Below are 23,111 nucleotides of genomic sequence, written 5' to 3'. Positions count from 1 at the left end.
TACCAGCTAGGACTGGCAGGTAGGACACAGGGGTGGGTTTCAGACAACCAGTTACTATCCGGAGGGCGCTGTTGATGACAGAATCCACCTTGTTCGCATGTGGACTTCTGCTCCAGGCAGGGGCACAGTATTCCGCTACGGGTAGGACCAGGGCTTGCGTGGATATGCGTAGGGTCTGGGGGGAAGCTCCCCAAGTCGAGCCTGCAAGGCGGCGGATGAGCGAGACCCTTGCGGTTGTCTTGGCCTTCACTTCATCCAGGTGCTGCTTGTAGGACAGCGTCCGGTCCAAGCATACGCCGAGGTACTTGGGGGCTTGCTGGAACTCCAGGCGGATGTTGCCAACATGCACGTCCAGTTCCCTTCTTGCCTCCCGGTTGTAGAGGTGGTAAGCTGCAGACACTGTTTTGCCCATGCTGAGCTGAAGGTGCCACTTCTGGAGGTAGTCTGCCAGGATGCCCATGTCTCGGTTGAGGCCTTCTTCCAAAGTGTTCCATGTTGGGCATCGAAGCATGATGGCCAGGTCGTCCGCATAGCCGTACTTCTTGGATGTTGTGTCTGGCAGGTCGTGAATATAGATGTTAAATAACATTGGTGAGAGGACAGAGCCTTGCGGGACACCGTTCTTCAGCCTTCTGAGCCTGCTGGTCTGGCCATCGCTGGTTTGTAGGATGAAACTATGGTTAGATAGCATCTCCATAATAAATCTCACCATGTGCCGGTCCGGGATTGTTCTCAATAGTTTCAGGTGTAGTCCACGGTGCCACACGGTGTCATAAGCGGCTGTCAGGTCCAGGAATACTACTCCAGCTTTCTCATTATCTTGGAAGCTGTCCTCGATGTCCTGGGTGAGTAGCGTTACCTGGTCCACCGTTGACCTGCCTCTGCGGAAGCCGGCTTGTTCCGGTGGGAGTTGAGGGTCCACCACTGGCTCAATGCGGCTGTGGATCAGCCTCTCCAGAATCTTGTACGGGACACAGAGCAGGGATATGGGCCTGTAGGACTTCGGGTCTTCGGCGGGTTTGTTCGGCTTTGGCAAGGCTATGATGGAAGCACGGCGCCAGGTCTTCGGGAGCTTGGACCTCCGGAAGCATGATGAGAAGAATGTGCGTAGCCATTGAGATGTTCTTTCACTTTGGTGCATAACAAACTCTGGGTGGATATTGTCTCGACCTGGTGATTTGCCCAGCTTCAGTTTTTTTTTTTAATTGCTGCTTTTAGCTCGGCTGCTGTGAAGTCTCCTGAGAGATTAGCATCAGCGCTGGCTGCTCTGGAGAGGGATGATACCTCACACGATGTCAGTCGTGCGAAGTTTTTGTCCGCATCAGGGAAGCGACCATTTTTCAGGAGCTGGGAAGCAATAGCATCTGCAGTCACTGGACACCTACGAGGTGTTGTTTTTCTCCCTGAGAGCAAGTTGATGGTCTGCCACGCCTTCCGGCTGGAGTGGGTGAAGTCGATGGATTCCGCTACTTCCGTCCACCTAGCCCTTCGGGTGTCATCCAGCTTCTGCAGTAGGGTTGTTGCTGTTGCGTCCATTTCTTCCCTGGTGATCGCCTGCTGGTGTTGGCACAACAGGCAGCTGCACTCCTCATCCCAGCCCGGGATATAGTTTTTATTGTAGCCAAGTGGGATGTTGTGCTTTGCTGCCCTTAGGAGGACTTCACAGTAGGCACTGTATGCAGCATCCACGTCTTCTGCTTCTGGGTCCATGAGACCAGCAGTTCTTCTTTCTGTTTCCACCGTTCCACTGTTTCTGTTGATGTTGAAAACCTTCCTCTAGAAGACATCTTGGGTAGCAGCCACTTCCACTCGACCAAGCTCCCTCCGCTTTTCCTGTCACTCCTTCCCAGTTTCTCTTCATTGTCTGTTGGTTTCCATGGTAAATATTTAAAACCTGAGACCTGAGACCTCCTGGTAGTAATGGAAGTCCAGTGGGCCGGCTCCTAACAGCTAACGCATCGCTTTTCTCCCAATTAACCTTTGGAGCTGAAATGGTTCAAAATCTTTTACTATTCTTACCAGTTTTACAATGTCCTCTGTTTTGTTTGTGAGGACAATGATATCGTCAGCATAGGCCGATAAAACATATTTCATGCTAAAACCTGGTAAAAGCAGCCCTTCTAAAACATTTTGGATCTTTTGTAACATGGGTTCAATGGAGAGTGAATACAACATGGCAGTTAATGAGCAAGCCTGTGGGATCCCCCTGTGCACATTCAAAGGTCGACTCAGACCCTCATGGATCTTCATTACACTCTCATTGATACAAAACCTTTATCTTGGCAGTGAGACCTGGGATCAGACCAAAGTTTTCCACAAGTATTGATGCTCAACCCTATCAAACGCCTTTTGTTGGTCCAAGGAAATGAGACCAGTAGCTAAACCCAAAGAACTAGAGCCGTCCAGGATGTCCCGAATCTGTGAGATATTGTCTAGGATGGAGCGAGCAGGCAGGTAGTACGTCTGGTCCTGATCAATGACCTCTGCCTTGACCTTCCTCAGTCTGTTTGCCAGAACCTTGGACAGGAGCTTGTAGTCCCTGCAGAGCGAGATACTGGGCGCCAGTTAGTCATGTCTTGGAGGTTGCCTTGAGGACCTTCATATGTCCTGGATCTCCTGTGGACACTCATAAAGCTGCAGTTCCACTACCTCACTTCAACTTCCAGAACATTATCATCACTCAGTAGGGTGGTATTAAAATGCCAAGAAGCACTTTTGGGCCTCACTTTTAAGATTGAAACATCACACAACACTAAGGAGTGGTCAGTAAAAGCGACAGGCATCATTATACACATTTCAAATTAAAATGTGTTAGTGTCTTAGTCTCCAAAGCCCCAGAAATAGCTTCAGTTCTGTTGCATCTGTGTGTGAAACCTATGGATTAGTTCAAGTCCTAGTCCAAGTCTGAGGACGAGCAGTGAGGACGGGGGGGGAGGACTCCAGTCCCTCCAAAATGCAGCAGAGTACAAGTATAAAGTTGCAGAAAATGGAAATACTCAAGTAAAGTACGAGTACCTCAAAATTGTTCTTGAGTACAGTACTTAGGAAAATGTCCTTAGTTACTGTCCACCACTGCCTTCTTTTACCAAGATCAGTGTTTCCTCAAACCCGACGCTTCGCCTGGTTAGTTCGATTTTGATTTAAAAATAGTAGATAAATGTTAAACCGTCAAGTTTACTATTCCCGTTAGTTTACATGGGGAAATACAGTTCTCTTACCGAGACGCTGAACAGCTTGAACGCCGAACGATCCTTTCCTTTAAAGCGAGTGTCCAGGTGAAGATCATTCCTTCATATTGCATGTAGAGTTAAACCTTTAAATTGTACAACTTTTACACACACCTTGAGACATTATTGTGTATATTATTGTGTATACCAACGAAGAAGTAAAGCTGATGTCACTTCCGTAAACAAGACGAGGAGCCTTCGGTTTCACTTGTCTTTTAAACTTTAAACTCTGTATTGTTATGGATGAGGAGAAGCGGGTGAAGGAAGATCTAAATAATATTACAGACTTTAATCTGACCAGTCTGATAGATCCAAGTCAGTTTAAGCAGCACGTACTGGACTTCATTTTTCGCGATGATAGTCGGTTCTCCGACAACGATGCTGACAATGACAGCAACACTGAATCTGAGTCTGTTATCCCGAACTTGGAGAACATTTCAAACCGCAGATTTCAACCTGCATGTGACGATGAAACTGAATATTTTCAAGAACCACAGGAGGAGACTGACGGTACGCCGGTTGTTACAACAGAGTAAGTTGATGATGTGATGAAGTTCGTTGAGGTTGGTGATGAAGATTATGAACAGGTAACAATGGACAAGATTCTCAAGTTTACTTGCAAATGCAGCCAGGGGTGAAAAGAAAATGAAAAAGAGGCCCCAAATAGGCTCTCAGGGTGTAGCTGGGGTAGAGTTTGTTGTTAGCCTACATAATAACTCCAAGAATTTTGAAGATATTTGGCATACCCACATTTATATATGAAATAACACAGAGGCTGATTTACAGAGACTCATATTATTGATAGACTCTACATTTTGTTGTGTTGTCCACACTTTTAAACTCCTAAATAATTCCACTTTTATAACACATGCATATTCTTACTGATAAATAAAAGGGTTTTTTTTCAAAACAAAGATGTGTGTCGATGAGCATGTTCAACATTCCCTCAAAACATAAGAACCATGCAGAGATTCCCCCTTCAGCACAGTGTCAAGTCCCCATTCAGCAGGATGTCAAGTGGCCATGTGGCATTTTTGGTCCTCCAATCCATTTGCATTGTGGGAGCTAGCTGAATGTAGTCAAGTGTGGAGAAAACTTTGAGGGTGATAATCTCAGAAACACAGTTTGCCACGGTCTTGGCATTAACAAGTCATAGCTTTAAAAATATTAGTTTGATTTGCACAAGTGACACCTTGTTTTGATGCTCTGATTCTTCATTTTCAAATTATGTGGTCAAAAGGTACCAAATGCAGTGGGTCACATCTGCGGTTATGGTTTCATGCAGCCAGCTCCTCTTTACCAGGACTCATGTCCTCTGGAAATAAATCATTGGCGATTTCTGTTAACACATGGAAGAAAATGTTTATTGACAACAAACAGAATATTATTAGCACAAAAGAAATCATAAATATCAAATGTATTTTCCTCACACATTTCCATCACTATCTACACTGTTCAAGTGATAAAAAGTCCCCATTTACCTGTGACATCCTGCAACCCAAAGTGTCCATTGCAGCTGCCAGGAACAGTGTGGCTGTGCCTTTACACACAATTCCTTTATAGCCATTGTTGGCAGCATGTGTGTTTTGCATCGCTGCACCTGTGAAACATAAATGGGTAGTTTAATGTCCAGTTGTGTTTCCCTGTGTCTCTCTCTCTCTCACACACACACACACACACACACACACACTTGTTAGGGTGTTGGGTGGGTTTTAAGCACAGGGACAATTTGTGTGCAGTGTGTCCTGGAGGTAAAGGGCCTTGCTATAGGACCCAACCATGGCATAGAGGGTCAAAGCCCTTCAACCGGAACCAACAACCCTCTTGTCGGTGGCCTCAATCTCATCATAAAGTCACAACTACCCGTAAACATGTTAGTCATTACATTGAATAGAAAACATACCGTGCAGGCATATATTTCTAAATACCTCCCCCAGCAAGAACAAGAGCCAAAACAAACAACTGTGAAAACATTGTAAACATTTGAATAATGGTTGTCATCACAGAACATGCAAACACTGTATTTAAAAGGTTGTAAAGACAGGCAACTTCAAAAGGCTCAGCACAGTGTTGGGACAATGCTTCAACAACAGAAATGATTGTATCTTTTCCTTATATTGCAGATGGCAAATAAATTGTACCTCAACTTGCTCATGTTTGCAAGAAGTGTCCCATGATCTTTTGCAGACACCTACTCATAGAAAATCTGATGATAGATCGAAATCGACATCAAAACTATGTGATAAATAATGGAAAGACATGATTTAATTCACAGTCACTGGAATATTTTTCCATAAATGGAGAGTTGAATAAGCAATTAAAAATGTGTGTACTGGATCATAATTAAGATTCTAGTCGTATAGTTAAAAAAAAAGATAGAATATCTTCTCTTTTAGAGGTTTCTGATGTCATGCCAGTCCTCAAACTTTAAAACCATGGCTCCCAGTCGGTCTTCCTTGGTGGCACCATCCGTGAAGGCCCAATGGACCTCCGACTAATACGTTTGACAAATCCAGCCCAAGTCCTCCTATCCTTAAAATGAAGCTTGTTATCTGCCTCCACGCTATATCACTAGTGCCGGTGACGTAGCGCTGAATGAATTGCAGCCGAAAAGGTTTCAATCCTGCTGTTGAAGCGGATCAGCCCCGATCCTCCTTCCTCTTTGGTAAAAACAAGACACCCTGAGGTTCCCAGTGGAGTTTGTCCCAAAACAAATGAAGCCTTAGACTGAATGTTCCTGATCAGAGCTGCCTCCACACTGGCTGTGCCACAGCACAGAGGCACCAGGTCGTTGATGTTCTTCTTTCGTATATCATCAGATGGCCAACTCAGTGTCATATAGCCACGCCCTCGTCTCCAGTCCTAGGTCAAAAAGGCCAGCTTCTGAGGGTGGGCTGTATAGGGGGCAGCTGGTGATTATGTGCTCGGCAGTCTGTTCAGGTTCGCCACACTCGCATGACGCACTGTCGGATTGGCCCCACTTCTTTAGAGAGGACTTGAAGCGCCCGACGCCAGTACGCAGGCGGTTCAGCGAGGTCCATAGGTGGCGTGGCATGTCTTCTCCTTTTCACCTCCTCCTGGGTCCCGGATGTATCGTTGGATGCGGGAGGGCGCAGCTGACTCCCACGATTGTCTCCAGGATGCTGCCAGCCAGGCGTCCTTGGACAAGTCGTCAGGGATCGACTGTAGCATCTCTTGTGCTGCCTTGTTGTAGGGATGGCGAGACTTGAGCCTGCATGGTGGTGCCGGTGTTGTTGTGGCTTTGTGTAGGATGTGCCAGTCGTTCTTCTGGGCTTTCCTTGCCAGGGCGAGGGTAGCTGCTTCCCGTCGGAGACTGGGTGGGGCGATACCAGCTAGGACTGGCAGGTAGGACACAGGGGTGGGTTTCAGACAACCAGTTACTATCCGGAGGGCGCTGTTGATGACAGAATCCACCTTGTTCGCATGTGGACTTCTGCTCCAGGCAGGGGCACAGTATTCCGCTACGGGTAGGACCAGGGCTTGCGTGGATATGCGTAGGGTCTGGGGGGAAGCTCCCCAAGTCGAGCCTGCAAGGCGGCGGATGAGCGAGACCCTTGCGGTTGTCTTGGCCTTCACTTCATCCAGGTGCTGCTTGTAGGACAGCGTCCGGTCCAAGCATACGCCGAGGTACTTGGGGGCTTGCTGGAACTCCAGGCGGATGTTGCCAACATGCACGTCCAGTTCCCTTCTTGCCTCCCGGTTGTAGAGGTGGTAAGCTGCAGACACTGTTTTGCCCATGCTGAGCTGAAGGTGCCACTTCTGGAGGTAGTCTGCCAGGATGCCCATGTCTCGGTTGAGGCCTTCTTCCAAAGTGTTCCATGTTGGGCATCGAAGCATGATGGCCAGGTCGTCCGCATAGCCGTACTTCTTGGATGTTGTGTCTGGCAGGTCGTGAATATAGATGTTAAATAACATTGGTGAGAGGACAGAGCCTTGCGGGACACCGTTCTTCAGCCTTCTGAGCCTGCTGGTCTGGCCATCGCTGGTTTGTAGGATGAAACTATGGTTAGATAGCATCTCCATAATAAATCTCACCATGTGCCGGTCCGGGATTGTTCTCAATAGTTTCAGGTGTAGTCCACGGTGCCACACGGTGTCATAAGCGGCTGTCAGGTCCAGGAATACTACTCCAGCTTTCTCATTATCTTGGAAGCTGTCCTCGATGTCCTGGGTGAGTAGCGTTACCTGGTCCACCGTTGACCTGCCTCTGCGGAAGCCGGCTTGTTCCGGTGGGAGTTGAGGGTCCACCACTGGCTCAATGCGGCTGTGGATCAGCCTCTCCAGAATCTTGTACGGGACACAGAGCAGGGATATGGGCCTGTAGGACTTCGGGTCTTCGGCGGGTTTGTTCGGCTTTGGCAAGGCTATGATGGAAGCACGGCGCCAGGTCTTCGGGAGCTTGGACCTCCGGAAGCATGATGAGAAGAATGTGCGTAGCCATTGAGATGTTCTTTCACTTTGGTGCATAACAAACTCTGGGTGGATATTGTCTCGACCTGGTGATTTGCCCAGCTTCAGTTTTTTTTTTTAATTGCTGCTTTTAGCTCGGCTGCTGTGAAGTCTCCTGAGAGATTAGCATCAGCGCTGGCTGCTCTGGAGAGGGATGATACCTCACACGATGTCAGTCGTGCGAAGTTTTTGTCCGCATCAGGGAAGCGACCATTTTTCAGGAGCTGGGAAGCAATAGCATCTGCAGTCACTGGACACCTACGAGGTGTTGTTTTTCTCCCTGAGAGCAAGTTGATGGTCTGCCACGCCTTCCGGCTGGAGTGGGTGAAGTCGATGGATTCCGCTACTTCCGTCCACCTAGCCCTTCGGGTGTCATCCAGCTTCTGCAGTAGGGTTGTTGCTGTTGCGTCCATTTCTTCCCTGGTGATCGCCTGCTGGTGTTGGCACAACAGGCAGCTGCACTCCTCATCCCAGCCCGGGATATAGTTTTTATTGTAGCCAAGTGGGATGTTGTGCTTTGCTGCCCTTAGGAGGACTTCACAGTAGGCACTGTATGCAGCATCCACGTCTTCTGCTTCTGGGTCCATGAGACCAGCAGTTCTTCTTTCTGTTTCCACCGTTCCACTGTTTCTGTTGATGTTGAAAACCTTCCTCTAGAAGACATCTTGGGTAGCAGCCACTTCCACTCGACCAAGCTCCCTCCGCTTTTCCTGTCACTCCTTCCCAGTTTCTCTTCATTGTCTGTTGGTTTCCATGGTAAATATTTAAAACCTGAGACCTGAGACCTCCTGGTAGTAATGGAAGTCCAGTGGGCCGGCTCCTAACAGCTAACGCATCGCTTTTCTCCCAATTAACCTTTGGAGCTGAAATGGTTCAAAATCTTTTACTATTCTTACCAGTTTTACAATGTCCTCTGTTTTGTTTGTGAGGACAATGATATCGTCAGCATAGGCCGATAAAACATATTTCATGCTAAAACCTGGTAAAAGCAGCCCTTCTAAAACATTTTGGATCTTTTGTAACATGGGTTCAATGGAGAGTGAATACAACATGGCAGTTAATGAGCAAGCCTGTGGGATCCCCCTGTGCACATTCAAAGGTCGACTCAGACCCTCATGGATCTTCATTACACTCTCATTGATACAAAACCTTTATCTTGGCAGTGAGACCTGGGATCAGACCAAAGTTTTCCACAAGTATTGATGCTCAACCCTATCAAACGCCTTTTGTTGGTCCAAGGAAATGAGACCAGTAGCTAAACCCAAAGAACTAGAGCCGTCCAGGATGTCCCGAATCTGTGAGATATTGTCTAGGATGGAGCGAGCAGGCAGGTAGTACGTCTGGTCCTGATCAATGACCTCTGCCTTGACCTTCCTCAGTCTGTTTGCCAGAACCTTGGACAGGAGCTTGTAGTCCCTGCAGAGCGAGATACTGGGCGCCAGTTAGTCATGTCTTGGAGGTTGCCTTGAGGACCTTCATATGTCCTGGATCTCCTGTGGACACTCATAAAGCTGCAGTTCCACTACCTCACTTCAACTTCCAGAACATTATCATCACTCAGTAGGGTGGTATTAAAATGCCAAGAAGCACTTTTGGGCCTCACTTTTAAGATTGAAACATCACACAACACTAAGGAGTGGTCAGTAAAAGCGACAGGCATCATTATACACATTTCAAATTAAAATGTGTTAGTGTCTTAGTCTCCAAAGCCCCAGAAATAGCTTCAGTTCTGTTGCATCTGTGTGTGAAACCTATGGATTAGTTCAAGTCCTAGTCCAAGTCTGAGGACGAGCAGTGAGGACGGGGGGGGAGGACTCCAGTCCCTCCAAAATGCAGCAGAGTACAAGTATAAAGTTGCAGAAAATGGAAATACTCAAGTAAAGTACGAGTACCTCAAAATTGTTCTTGAGTACAGTACTTAGGAAAATGTCCTTAGTTACTGTCCACCACTGCCTTCTTTTACCAAGATCAGTGTTTCCTCAAACCCGACGCTTCGCCTGGTTAGTTCGATTTTGATTTAAAAATAGTAGATAAATGTTAAACCGTCAAGTTTACTATTCCCGTTAGTTTACATGGGGAAATACAGTTCTCTTACCGAGACGCTGAACAGCTTGAACGCCGAACGATCCTTTCCTTTAAAGCGAGTGTCCAGGTGAAGATCATTCCTTCATATTGCATGTAGAGTTAAACCTTTAAATTGTACAACTTTTACACACACCTTGAGACATTATTGTGTATATTATTGTGTATACCAACGAAGAAGTAAAGCTGATGTCACTTCCGTAAACAAGACGAGGAGCCTTCGGTTTCACTTGTCTTTTAAACTTTAAACTCTGTATTGTTATGGATGAGGAGAAGCGGGTGAAGGAAGATCTAAATAATATTACAGACTTTAATCTGACCAGTCTGATAGATCCAAGTCAGTTTAAGCAGCACGTACTGGACTTCATTTTTCGCGATGATAGTCGGTTCTCCGACAACGATGCTGACAATGACAGCAACACTGAATCTGAGTCTGTTATCCCGAACTTGGAGAACATTTCAAACCGCAGATTTCAACCTGCATGTGACGATGAAACTGAATATTTTCAAGAACCACAGGAGGAGACTGACGGTACGCCGGTTGTTACAACAGAGTAAGTTGATGATGTGATGAAGTTCGTTGAGGTTGGTGATGAAGATTATGAACAGGTAACAATGGACAAGATTCTCAAGTTTACTTGCAAATGCAGCCAGGGGTGAAAAGAAAATGAAAAAGAGGCCCCAAATAGGCTCTCAGGGTGTAGCTGGGGTAGAGTTTGTTGTTAGCCTACATAATAACTCCAAGAATTTTGAAGATATTTGGCATACCCACATTTATATATGAAATAACACAGAGGCTGATTTACAGAGACTCATATTATTGATAGACTCTACATTTTGTTGTGTTGTCCACACTTTTAAACTCCTAAATAATTCCACTTTTATAACACATGCATATTCTTACTGATAAATAAAAGGGTTTTTTTTCAAAACAAAGATGTGTGTCGATGAGCATGTTCAACATTCCCTCAAAACATAAGAACCATGCAGAGATTCCCCCTTCAGCACAGTGTCAAGTCCCCATTCAGCAGGATGTCAAGTGGCCATGTGGCATTTTTGGTCCTCCAATCCATTTGCATTGTGGGAGCTAGCTGAATGTAGTCAAGTGTGGAGAAAACTTTGAGGGTGATAATCTCAGAAACACAGTTTGCCACGGTCTTGGCATTAACAAGTCATAGCTTTAAAAATATTAGTTTGATTTGCACAAGTGACACCTTGTTTTGATGCTCTGATTCTTCATTTTCAAATTATGTGGTCAAAAGGTACCAAATGCAGTGGGTCACATCTGCGGTTATGGTTTCTTGCAGCCAGCTCCTCTTTACCAGGACTCATGTCCTCTGGAAATAAATCATTGGCGATTTCTGTTAACACATGGAAGAAAATGTTTATTGACAACAAACAGAATATTATTAGCACAAAAGAAATCATAAATATCAAATGTATTTTCCTCACACATTTCCATCACTATCTACACTGTTCAAGTGATAAAAAGTCCCCATTTACCTGTGACATCCTGCAACCCAAAGTGTCCATTGCAGCTGCCAGGAACAGTGTGGCTGTGCCTTTACACACAATTCCTTTATAGCCATTGTTGGCAGCATGTGTGTTTTGCATCGCTGCACCTGTGAAACATAAATGGGTAGTTTAATGTCCAGTTGTGTTTCCCTGTGTCTCTCTCTCTCTCACACACACACACACACACACACACACACTTGTTAGGGTGTTGGGTGGGTTTTAAGCACAGGGACAATTTGTGTGCAGTGTGTCCTGGAGGTAAAGGGCCTTGCTATAGGACCCAACCATGGCATAGAGGGTCAAAGCCCTTCAACCGGAACCAACAACCCTCTTGTCGGTGGCCTCAATCTCATCATAAAGTCACAACTACCCGTAAACATGTTAGTCATTACATTGAATAGAAAACATACCGTGCAGGCATATATTTCTAAATACCTCCCCCAGCAAGAACAAGAGCCAAAACAAACAACTGTGAAAACATTGTAAACATTTGAATAATGGTTGTCATCACAGAACATGCAAACACTGTATTTAAAAGGTTGTAAAGACAGGCAACTTCAAAAGGCTCAGCACAGTGTTGGGACAATGCTTCAACAACAGAAATGATTGTATCTTTTCCTTATATTGCAGATGGCAAATAAATTGTACCTCAACTTGCTCATGTTTGCAAGAAGTGTCCCATGATCTTTTGCAGACACCTACTCATAGAAAATCTGATGATAGATCGAAATCGACATCAAAACTATGTGATAAATAATGGAAAGACATGATTTAATTCACAGTCACTGGAATATTTTTCCATAAATGGAGAGTTGAATAAGCAATTAAAAATGTGTGTACTGGATCATAATTAAGATTCTAGTCGTATAGTTAAAAAAAAAGATAGAATATCTTCTCTTTTAGAGGTTTCTGATGTCATGCCAGTCCTCAAACTTTAAAACCATGGCTCCCAGTCGGTCTTCCTTGGTGGCACCATCCGTGAAGGCCCAATGGACCTCCGACTAATACGTTTGACACTCCACCTGGACCCTTTGGCACATACATACATAGAATACATAGCAAAAAGTTGGGTTAAAAGCTTCATCTGAGCACTTTCCCTGCAAGGTAATGTGACCGCGGAGCCTTATTAGATACTTACAAATAGCAAATGGCACTCACTCATGGCAAAGTACATCCACCAAGTCTACAGTTTTGTTTTCATCTTTTAAAAGTAGTGCCAGGGGTTACTGTGAAGCAACAAAATGTTGGATTACAATGACATAATTTTTGAGTTAAAACCATGCTATACACAGATGTTTGTAGTATATCAGAATGCTTACATCAGTGGAGCACTGCATCATTTCGTCTGAGTATTAATACGGCATGTGATGCATCACAACCTTAGAAAAAGGCTTGAAAAACAAGGTACTGGGTGAAGATTTGCTCCCAAGGACAATGAACTCCATAAACATATGCACTTGTGTCTCTCGGTAGCTCTCTCCATCAAGGGGAGAGAGCTACAGAGATCATACTGAAGGATGGTTCGGTCTTGGACAGCAATGTGGTAGATCCAGTGTATTGACTGATGTGTGTGTGTGTGTCGTATATATATATATATATATATATATATATATATATATATATATACACACACACACACACACACATATATGTTACACACAGTACATACAGTATATGATATCACCTGACACCTCACCTGAAAAGTGAAGCTCCACCATGCTTTTCCATACATTGTCGAGGTGCCTTTCAGAATCACTGAGTCTGTCTCCTCCTCTTGTTGACCAGCAGTATCAATGTGGCCATCTGCTTCTGAGATCAGAAACACTTTGTGGTGCAACACTACACCTTTAACAGTTAAAGAGTCTCCCTGCATGTGTGTGCCAACTCTCTTTCCATAATGCATGACTGGGAGTGGTTGTAATGGCCATTTTGCTCAGCCTTTGAAAGGCTGACTCCTTTGCCCTGCCATACTGTAGTACACTGTTAAGATAATAACCAAAGGCTGACAGGCGGGGTTCTCTTCATCTCACAGAGTCGCAGCACAAGTTCAAGGACGATAAATGGTTGGTGGTAGTTAAAAAAAAGATGTATAACCAGAATGACGAAAGACGGTTGAGGTCTGACTCTAAGCTGGAAAATGAAAAAGACTTCAGATCCTGAGGCGATGACCTCCACAGCATGAAACCCTGGTAAGGGTTGCAGAGGGTTTTGCATTCATGATTAATTGGCTCAAGAACTGTATTTCTTGCGCAAGGTCCTTGTGCCTCATTATCAAGTTGGCAGCTGTTTTCCAATTCTTCTTATTGATGTTGTTCACTATCCCTGCATCATCTGGATGGCAGACATTAACAACCGTTTTGTTTGATGGTGAATGGGTGATAAGTAGGATAAAGGTTTCATCAAGGTGTTGGCGTTTCACGGTGACACTTCTCAATGTGAAGGATTGTGATGGACTATTTTGTACATTGACATTGTGTTGAAATACAGACTGTTAAATATGGTGTGGTGAATTTAACTTATTAAGATTCCCAGTTGCTATTGGAAGACAGCCTCTAGCCTATACTTCCAGTGCATGAAGGAGGCATGTCACTACCCTACCAACCCCCATAAAAGTCACACCAAAGGAGTCTCACTTCCCAACCTCGATCTCTGCTCAGGCATGACAGGTCACAGTAAGGTACTCTTTGCTTAGGCAACGGGGAGCCATGTTACTACACTGCCCCACCTCCCACATCGACCTGATGTATAGGTGGGGGCTGCTACAAATCTATGCAACAAATTGTTTTATTACATCATGATACTTACAGTAAAACACTATTCACACAACAAAATCAGGTGCAGGAGCCTTTGGCCCTTAGTTTTCTCAAGCTGGCATATCGGGAAATATTGATAGGCTAGCAAATGAACTTAAGTGCCTGGTAGCTGCAGAATTAATGCTAATTAGACAATTGGCATTCAAGCCTGTTATTTTCAAAGTCTACATTATGTCAAATTTAAGAATCTGGAGTTGAACCGTTTAACACCACAACCAGCTTACCTCTAATACTTGGCCGTGCAGACATGGATATTGTGCTCTGACTTGGAGTTGGCGGATTTGGGCTAAACTTCTCCAGAGCCCTCGGCGTCTTTGAAGGAGTAGGCTCCCGATTCTATTTATCTGCTGCTGTTGATGCCGACGCATCTTTATTCCAATCGGCTTGTTGTTCTTCCTCTTCCCGTCTTCTAAAAACTAGTAAATCCCGTTCCATTCTGGAAAGCGGCTTGGTACACTCTTGACAAGTTTGTTTAGATTTTTCGGGACTTTCTGTCAAAGTCAATCCTTGATCAACAAGTCGATCAAAAAGGGTTTTGGACTTTCCTGTTTTTCTAAAATTGTGTGACAAACGGCGATTGAAAAATAACACGTGTTTGAATTCTTAAGGCAAAAACAGCAACACTTGTTCACAGACACATCGGTGCTCCACCTTCAGAGCTCTTCTCTGCACACTGTAGTCTTTTACATCAGTGCTCAGTGCTACATGACAAGTTTCTTTGCTCTGATTGGTTGTGGGAACTACAACCAATCAGAGCTTCACCTAGAAAACAGTGTCTTTCTCTTCACACCTTCATCCAGAAAAAGTGTCTCTTTCCACCCCTTCTTTGAGAAGGATGTCTCTCTCACCACACCTTCATCTAGAAGGATGTGATTTCATCTGCCTTGTCAGGTGTGTCTGGCAATGTGACAGTGCCACAAACTGCCCAGGGCTATTGTTGGACACAGGTCAGGGTGCCTGAGACCTTCATCTCTGGCTGAGTTTCCACTGGTGCAATGGTTGTGGGATTTAGTGGACGTTGCGGCACCTGTTTCTCTGCAACATTTTGCCAATTTGTTTTTCAATGTGCCGTTTTCTCCCTCGACAGCTCCTCCACTGGCTGGATGATGGGCACAGTGTAATTTCATGTAAATTCCCAAATACTCACCTTCTGCTTTCAGAGCAGCACTTGCAAAGTGTGCACCATTGTCACTGCTTCGTTGTATCCCCCATCTGGGAATAATCTCTCTTACCAACACTGTGGCCACGGCTCCTGCATCTGCTTTTTAAGTGGGAAAGACTTCAACCCATCTCTTTCTTCTCTTCATTCAATGTCAGGTCAAAGGTCCATTTGCAAGTGATGAAACGATTCATTTGGTGGTGGGTGTGAGCTGATTGGCATCTGCTGTACTCTGCCAACATTATGTGTAGCACAGACTAAACATTTTTAATTTGAGAAACCTTTAGTGAACCAATATCTGTTAATTTCTGACATTCCCCCCCTTTTTAACACGTGGTCTCTACCATGTGCATAGAAGGGAAACAAATATTAAGGTAAGCAACGGCAACATGAAACAACATTAAATCGTCACAGCCGTGCCACTACCCTCTGACTTTTCGGCACAAGCGGCTGAACTCAAAGCCCTCACAGAGGCATGTAAACATGCAGCAGGGAAGACAGCGAACATTTACACAGACAGTTGTTACGCTTTTGGTGTTCACCATTTTTGCACGCTTTGGAAACCGACTTCCTTACAAATTCCTTATATCGACGGGGTGGACATCGCAAACTTGTGGCTGAATTACTGGAAGCTGTTCAGTTACCAAGACAGATTGCTGTATGCAAATTTGATGCTCACACAAACAATGCGGAGCCTGTTGGAGTGGATGTTACTTGGTGAAATTGCAAATACATATTGTTATCATGTTGAGGAGAGCGGGGCGGCTCATTAAATAAGCAAACGAGATTTGGCCAAAATTCGTATCACTGGCACATTTCTTGAGATAAGAAATGGGGATTAGGCCTATTCCCGTGGTATGGTGTACCCTTGCTAGCGGACCACATGAACAATATCACATACATTATATCACATACACTCCCATCGTTTGCTAATGAAACTATTAAAGGTGTTAAGTTGCGGGCAGCAAATGACAAGTCTCAGACTCACTGCTCAAACATGAAATGGACCTGGCAATTATGGCTAAGACTGGTGGACTATGAGTCACTCTAAATCTGACAGGTGATGCACGAATGACTCTCATTCCCAACGACTCTGAGGACATAAGCGCGATAGCTGCATTAGAGACAATAAGAGATGGATTTGAACATTTACATTTACATTTACATTTAGTCATTTAGCAGACGCTTTTATCCAAAGCGACTTACAGTTATTCAAACACCGACGGACGCAGCCATCAGGAGCAATGAGGGGTTAAGTGTCTTGCTCAAGGACACTACAGCGTGCTAGCAGGAGGAGCCTGGGATCGAACCAGCAACGTTTAGATTACTAGACGACCAGCTCTACCTCCTGAGCTACCGTCCCGATCAACCATGGGACTCTACAGGACACCGTTTCAATGCTTGGTCACATGACAAACTGGGCCCTTGGGGTGCGATGTTAGTTCAAGTGCTAATACCAGTGCTGCTTGTATTTGGAATTGTGCTTTGTTTCTGTACCTTGACCTGTATGAGAGTGTTCATGTTCAGATGGATGGGGGCTATGATATGATGGCAGATACATCAGTATGTGCAATTGAACATAAAGGATCCTGATGACTTACGGGTTCTGCTTTATCATCACAATCTGATTAGAAAGCTATTAATGTGTATTTTTCCTGAAATGTGAGCATAGAATTCTCAGATGGGGGAATTGTGGTGGAAATGCATGAGACTCACATGCAGTTGCCGGCTACATTGAAATGCAGGCGCATGCAGAGACGCTCAGAGGGACAGACTGTTTCCACTACGTACAGTGTTTTCTTTCGTTCCATAAGGAAACGGAGCAGCACAGCGGAGCGCCCGTGATCTGCTCTCCGCTGCACGCACATCACACACCTCTATGCCCATTCATGCTTAAAAAAACAAACAAAAAACCCCACCCCTGTTTAAAAAAAAAAAGGTCACCATGGGTCAAAGGGGCAGGTGCTGCACCTGCCTGTTTAAATGTCAGACGTGGAAACTCACTCAGCTGTAACGTGCTGCATGAAGGCGGAGTCATCCTGCACAGTGAGACATCCTCGCATCGGAGTCCTAAATAATACAAGTTGTCACCAGACATCCATCCTATCATCCATCCATCCAGACTGTGCTCTTTGTTCTGACACTAAACCTCCTTTTCCATGTCATGGAAACGTGTGTGTTTCCATGACATGGTAGCAGCTCAGCTGGACTTTGTTTTGGTGCCAGGTACCTGGTTGTATTTGGTTGTACTTGGTTGAACTTGGTTTTCCGTTTTCACTGGCTCCTGATTCCGCCTCCACGTACAGGAGCCTGTGTGATCCTTTTGATCAGATTCAGTCTCTGGATCCGATCCCAGATCAATATTTTTATTGTTTTCGATCTGATTCAGTCTCTTTTAGTCAGGTAGTTAACAGGGAAGCTAGGATCCAAACAGTCCTTACTGGACGCACTTAAATAAAATTTAACTATTGATCATTTTGCTGGGGATACCCTGCAAGGACCTCTTTGGGGGTCCGCGGACCCCACATTGAGAACCACCGCATTAAAACTAAAGGCATGCTGGCCCTGCGGAGCCAACTGGTGACCCACAACCTCTGAAGTCTTTACTCTCGATTCGGAGGAGGCTGCGGTTAAGCCTGGATTGTACAATCATTCATGAGAAGTAATTAAAAAAAAAAAAAAAGAAAACAACATTGTCAAGGCATCGCAGCAGGTCCAGTCCATGTCCCGTCAACAGTTTGAGAAAATTCCAAGAACCAGGGATATTTTGGGAGGACGGACGCATGTGACCGCGTTGAGCTGGTTTTTGATCTTGGGGACGAAAGGGAAAGAAGAAAACCTCAGGCCGGTTCCGACAGAACAAAGACGTCATTTATTCAGTTTGGAAACAATCTCAGCCCATGCAAAGTAGGAGACAGGAAGACAGAAAACATCTCATGTAAACAAACCACTGAGGAGATGAAGAGCACGCTCCTGACTGGTCGGCCTCACGTGAAGGACAGGTGGATGGGCGCTGCTTTATTCCATTAAAAGGTGTCGCGCCGTCTCCACTGAGCTGAGCTCCGTGGACTGAAGAGCAGGAAGTGAGTTCAAATGAGGCCGAGAAGACGAAAAGCCCTAAACAGAGAATCCCGAGAGGAAGCGCCTGTCACCCAACGCTGATCAGAGGTTGCGTTAAATTCTCATCGATGAACGAAGAAACTGGAATAAATCCCATGGAGACGTTTTCAGGGACCGGAGGCTGTGGAACCGAGGGTTCTGGGTCGGAAGGAGGCTCCGAGCGCTCCCTGAGGAATCGGCAGGAACTTGCAGGAACCTGCAGGGACCAACAGGAACCTGCAGGGACCTTCAGGGACCTGCGTCAGAATCTCCTCAACTGATGGAGCAGGGAGACAGACGCTTGATGGAGTCATTTCATGAGGAGCGAGAGGAAGAAGAAACAAAGCAGCAGCAGCATCAGCACCAGATGACATTACTGATTCAGGATGAATTGATTGATTATTGATTGGTCTCGTTTTGCTCTCTCCTCGTCTCTCTCTCCTCGTCTCTCTCTCCTCGTCTCACCCCATCTCTGACTTCAATGATTGGAATGTCTGGATATTTCATAGATTTTCTTCTTTACAGCTTCAGCTTCGATCAATGAGTTTGACAAAAACAGAAAAAAAGGATCAAGAACAGAGAGTTTGGGCATAAAGCATGTGACTGCTCCTGTCAGTGTAGACTTCTTTAAAATATAGATATATTCATATATATATATATCTATATATCTATATATATATATATATAATTTGCGGGCAGCTTCTGCAGATTGTTTCAGGCACAGTAGTGTTACCCTGGAGGAACGTGTTCATTTCCTTTTTGATAAAATCAACTTGCATCAGGTGGAGGGAGGTGAGGCCGTGGCGCTGCCAGCGGAGGACTGTTTGCTGATGTTTGTGGGGGAAGAGCAACAGTTTGTGTTTTTGTTTTTTTCTAATTAAGGCCTCGTTTTGTGTTGGCAGAAAACATTTTGACAAGAAAAAAAAAATATATATATAGCTTCAAAAACATGGGGAACGTTACATCATCTAGCAAGAAAAAATATGTGCAAAAGAAGTAAATCTTACAAAATGGAGAAAGGTTGTTTCTGTAGATCACTTATAAAAAAAAAAAAAAAAAAAAAGGTTGAGACATGGGGGCATGTCCGTCCATAAGCCACGCCCCCTCTCCGTACATCTGTCTGCTCATTGGTCCGTCGATCCGTCCCTGGTCCTCGCCCCCTCTCCCCCCGGGTGGCGCCGACGCTCGATGCTGATTGGAGCAGAGGCCTCACGTCGTCTGGACGGCGCGTTTCAGCTTCTCCAGCTCCATCTGCACACACACACACACACACACACACACACACACACACACACACACACACACACACACACACACACACACACACACACACACACGTTTCCATGACTTTGTTTTGGTGCCAGGTACTTGGTTTTACTTGGTTTTACTTGGTTGTACTTGGTTTTACTTGGTTGTACTTGGTTGTACTTGGTTTTCCACTGCAGATAAAGCCCCTCAATGTTAGTTGGTTGCCATGGTAACGCCGCACCATGTTCAAGGTGCCACAGGAACAGTGGAGGACGTGAAGGAAGCTGTTCTTCAGTCTCAGCTGCTTCCATTTAATGGAGGAAACGTTCATGGCTTCATGCAGGACGACGTAGTGATGGTTCCAGTCTCCTAGTGTCCTAGTGTCCTGGTCTCCTAGTGTCCTGGTCTCCTAGTGTCCTGGTCTCCTAGTGTCCTCGTGTCCTAGTGTCCTAGGCTCCTAGTGTCCTAGTGCCCTAGTCTCTGACCATCCGTCACCTTTCCACATCACCTCAGGAACCTCCAGGGAGGTGGTGCTGACATAAGGACCAGGTGCCAGGTGCCAGCTACACCTTTTGCCCGATGGAAAACCAACAAGGTGGAGCGGAGCCGGCAGCGCGCGGTGGAGAAGCAGCTTTTAGGATTTAATCATTAAGTCAACAAGCGAGACATCAACTATTTGATTGATAAACAAAATAAAATATTTACTGACTATAAAATGAAAGTGGAAAAAGCTGCTTGACATCATACTTCATCCTTCCTGTTTCCTGTTTCCTGTGTCATGTTTCCTGTTTTCTGTTTCCTGTTTCCTGTGTCATGTTTCCTGTTTCCTGTGAACCGTTCACACTTCACCCAAATGAATCATTTACACAACATCAGCAAGCTTCTCTGATTCCACTTCGCATTTCTCTGCAAAAACGAATAAAAGATCAGGGGAGAAGTCCATCCAGTCTAATCACAACTCCACCTCCTCCACCGCCTCCCTCCTCTACCTCTTCCACTCCACCACCGCCTCCTCCCTCCATCACCACCCCAAACAAAGCCAAAGACTATTTCTACGTCAAAGAACAGATTCCCAGAAGAGTGGAGCCTCCACCACCAGGAGGAGGAGGTGATATTCAATATTACATTTACATTTAGTCATTGATCAGACGCTTTTATCCAAAGCGACTTACAATTGTTCAAACACCGACGGACGCAGCCATCAGGAGCAATTAGGGGTTAAGTGTCTTGCTCAAGGACACTACAGCATGCTAGCAGGAGGAGCCTGGGATCCAACCAGCAACCTTTAGATGACTAGACCACCAGCTCTACCTCCTGAGCTACCATCCCCCCCAATATGACCACGCCCTGATTTCCAAATGGAAACAAAAGCAAAAAGTCATGGATGGTGATTGTGATGTGGGTGGATGTGAGCCTGTGGGTGGTGCCCCCCCCCCCCCAGAAGAAGATGGAGATGCAGCCTTTTCTAACCACTGAACAAGCTGCTTAACAACATGAAAGGAGGACTCGTTTAAGTGTTTTATTATATTATATTTAATGTTTGGTTATTTTAAATGTAATATTTGTATTATATTTAATATTTTATTATATTATATTTAATGTTTGATTATATTAAATGTAATATTTGTATTATATTTAATATTTGCATTATATTTAATATTTGTATTATATTTAATGTTTTATTATATTATATTTAATGTTTGATTATATTAAATGTAATATTTGTATTATATTTAATATTTGCATTATATTTAATATTTGGATTATATTTAATGTTTTATTATATTATATTTAATGTTTGATTATATTAAATGTAATATTTGTATTATATTTTAGATTTGCATTATATTTTATATTTGTATTATATTTAATGTATTATATTATATTTAATATTTGCATTATATTTAATGTTTGTATTATATTTAATGTATTATATTATATTTAATATTTGCATTATATTTAATGTTTTATTATATTTAATATTTGTATTATATTTAATGTTTTATTATTTTATATTTAATGTTTGATTATATTGAATGTAATATTTGCATTATATTTTATATTTGCATTATATTTAATATTTGTATTATATTTAATGTTATATTAATTATATTTAATGTTTGATTATATTAAATGTAATATTTGTATTATATTTTATATTTGCATTATATTTTATATTTGTATTATATTTAATGTATTATATTATATTTAATATTTGCATTATATTTCATGTTTTATTATATTATATTTAATGTTTGTATTATATTTAATGTATTATATTATATTTAATATTTGCATTATATTTAATGTTTTATTATATTATATTTAATATTTGCATTATATTTAATGTTGTATCATATTATATTTAATGTTTGTATTATATATTATGTTGTATTATTTTTATATAACATTTTATATTTATATTATATTTGGATGTTTTATTATATTATATTTGGATGTTTTATTATATTTGGATGTTTTATCAAATTATATTTGGATGTTTTATTATATTATATTTGGATGTTTTATTATATTTGGATGTTTTATCAAATTATATTTGGATGTTTTATTAAATTATATTTGGATGTTTTATTATATTATATTTGGATGTTTTATTATATTTGGATGTTTTATCAAATTATATTTGGATGTTTTATTAAATTATATTTGGATGTTTTATTATATTTGGATGTTTTATTAAATTATATTTGGATGTTTTATTAAATTATATTTGGATGTTTTATTATTGTACTTCGTCTTTATGTTACACTTGTAGAGGGTTTGGACATTTAATAATGGACTGTGGTTGTGTGCGTGTGTTTGTTTTGGTGTGTGTGTGTTTCGGTGTGTGTGTGTGGGTGGGTGTGTTTTGGTGTGTGTGTGTGTTTTAGTGTGTGTTTTGGTGTGTGTGTGTGTGTGTGTGTTTTGGTGTGTGTGTTTTGGTGTGTTTTGGTGTGTGTGTGTGTCTGTTTTGGTGTGTGTGTGTGTGTGTCTGTTTTGGTGTGTGTGTGTGTGTGTTTTGGTGTGTGTGTGTGTGTGTGTGTGAGTGGGTGTGTTTTGGTGTGTTTGTTTTAGTGTGTGTGTGTGTTTTAGTGTGTGTGTGTGTGTGTGTGTTTCGGTGTGTGTGTGTGGGTGTGTGTGTTTTGGTGTGTGTGTGTGTTTTGGTGTGTGTGTGTGTGTGTGTTTTAGTGTGTGTGTGTGTTTTAGTGTGTGTTTTGGTGTGTGTGTGTGTTTTGGTGTGTGTGTGTGTGTTTCGGTGTGTGTGTGTGTGTGTGTTTTGGTGTGTGTGTTTTGGTGTGTGTGTGTGTGTGTTTTGGTGTGTTTTGGTGTGTGTGTGTGTGTGTGTGTGTGTGTGTGTGTGTGTGTGTGTGTGTGTGGGTGTGTTTTGGTGTGTGTGTGTGTTTTGGTGTGTGTGTGTTTTGGTGTGTTTGTTTTGGTGTGTTTGTTTTGGTGTGTGTGTTTTGGTGTGTGTGTGTGTGTGTGTTTTGGTGTGTTTGT

The 23,111-nt window shown here is 43.5% G+C and overlaps 1 protein-coding gene across 4 annotated transcripts in view; it reads right to left on the bottom strand.

The window, feature by feature from the left end:
• Window positions 1–18,140: 18,140 nt before the first annotated feature.
• Window positions 18,141–23,111, bottom strand: part of cd2ap (CD2-associated protein) — a 76,701-nt gene continuing 71,730 nt past the window's right edge. For all 4 annotated transcript variants that reach the window (XM_079996543.1, XM_079996544.1, XM_079996546.1 and 1 more), the window contains one exon: window positions 18,141–19,616. In XM_079996543.1, the coding sequence (XP_079852669.1) occupies window positions 19,575–19,616 (42 nt within the window). In that variant the 3' untranslated portion in view covers window positions 18,141–19,574. The remainder of the gene's footprint in view (window positions 19,617–23,111) is intronic.

The sequence above is a fragment of the Zeus faber genome (assembly GCF_960531495.2).
Source record: "Zeus faber genome assembly, chromosome: 2".
Lineage (NCBI taxonomy): Eukaryota > Metazoa > Chordata > Actinopteri > Zeiformes > Zeidae > Zeus > Zeus faber.
Note: the sequence above shows the minus strand (reverse complement) of the source record. Positions and strands in the feature narration are given on the sequence as shown.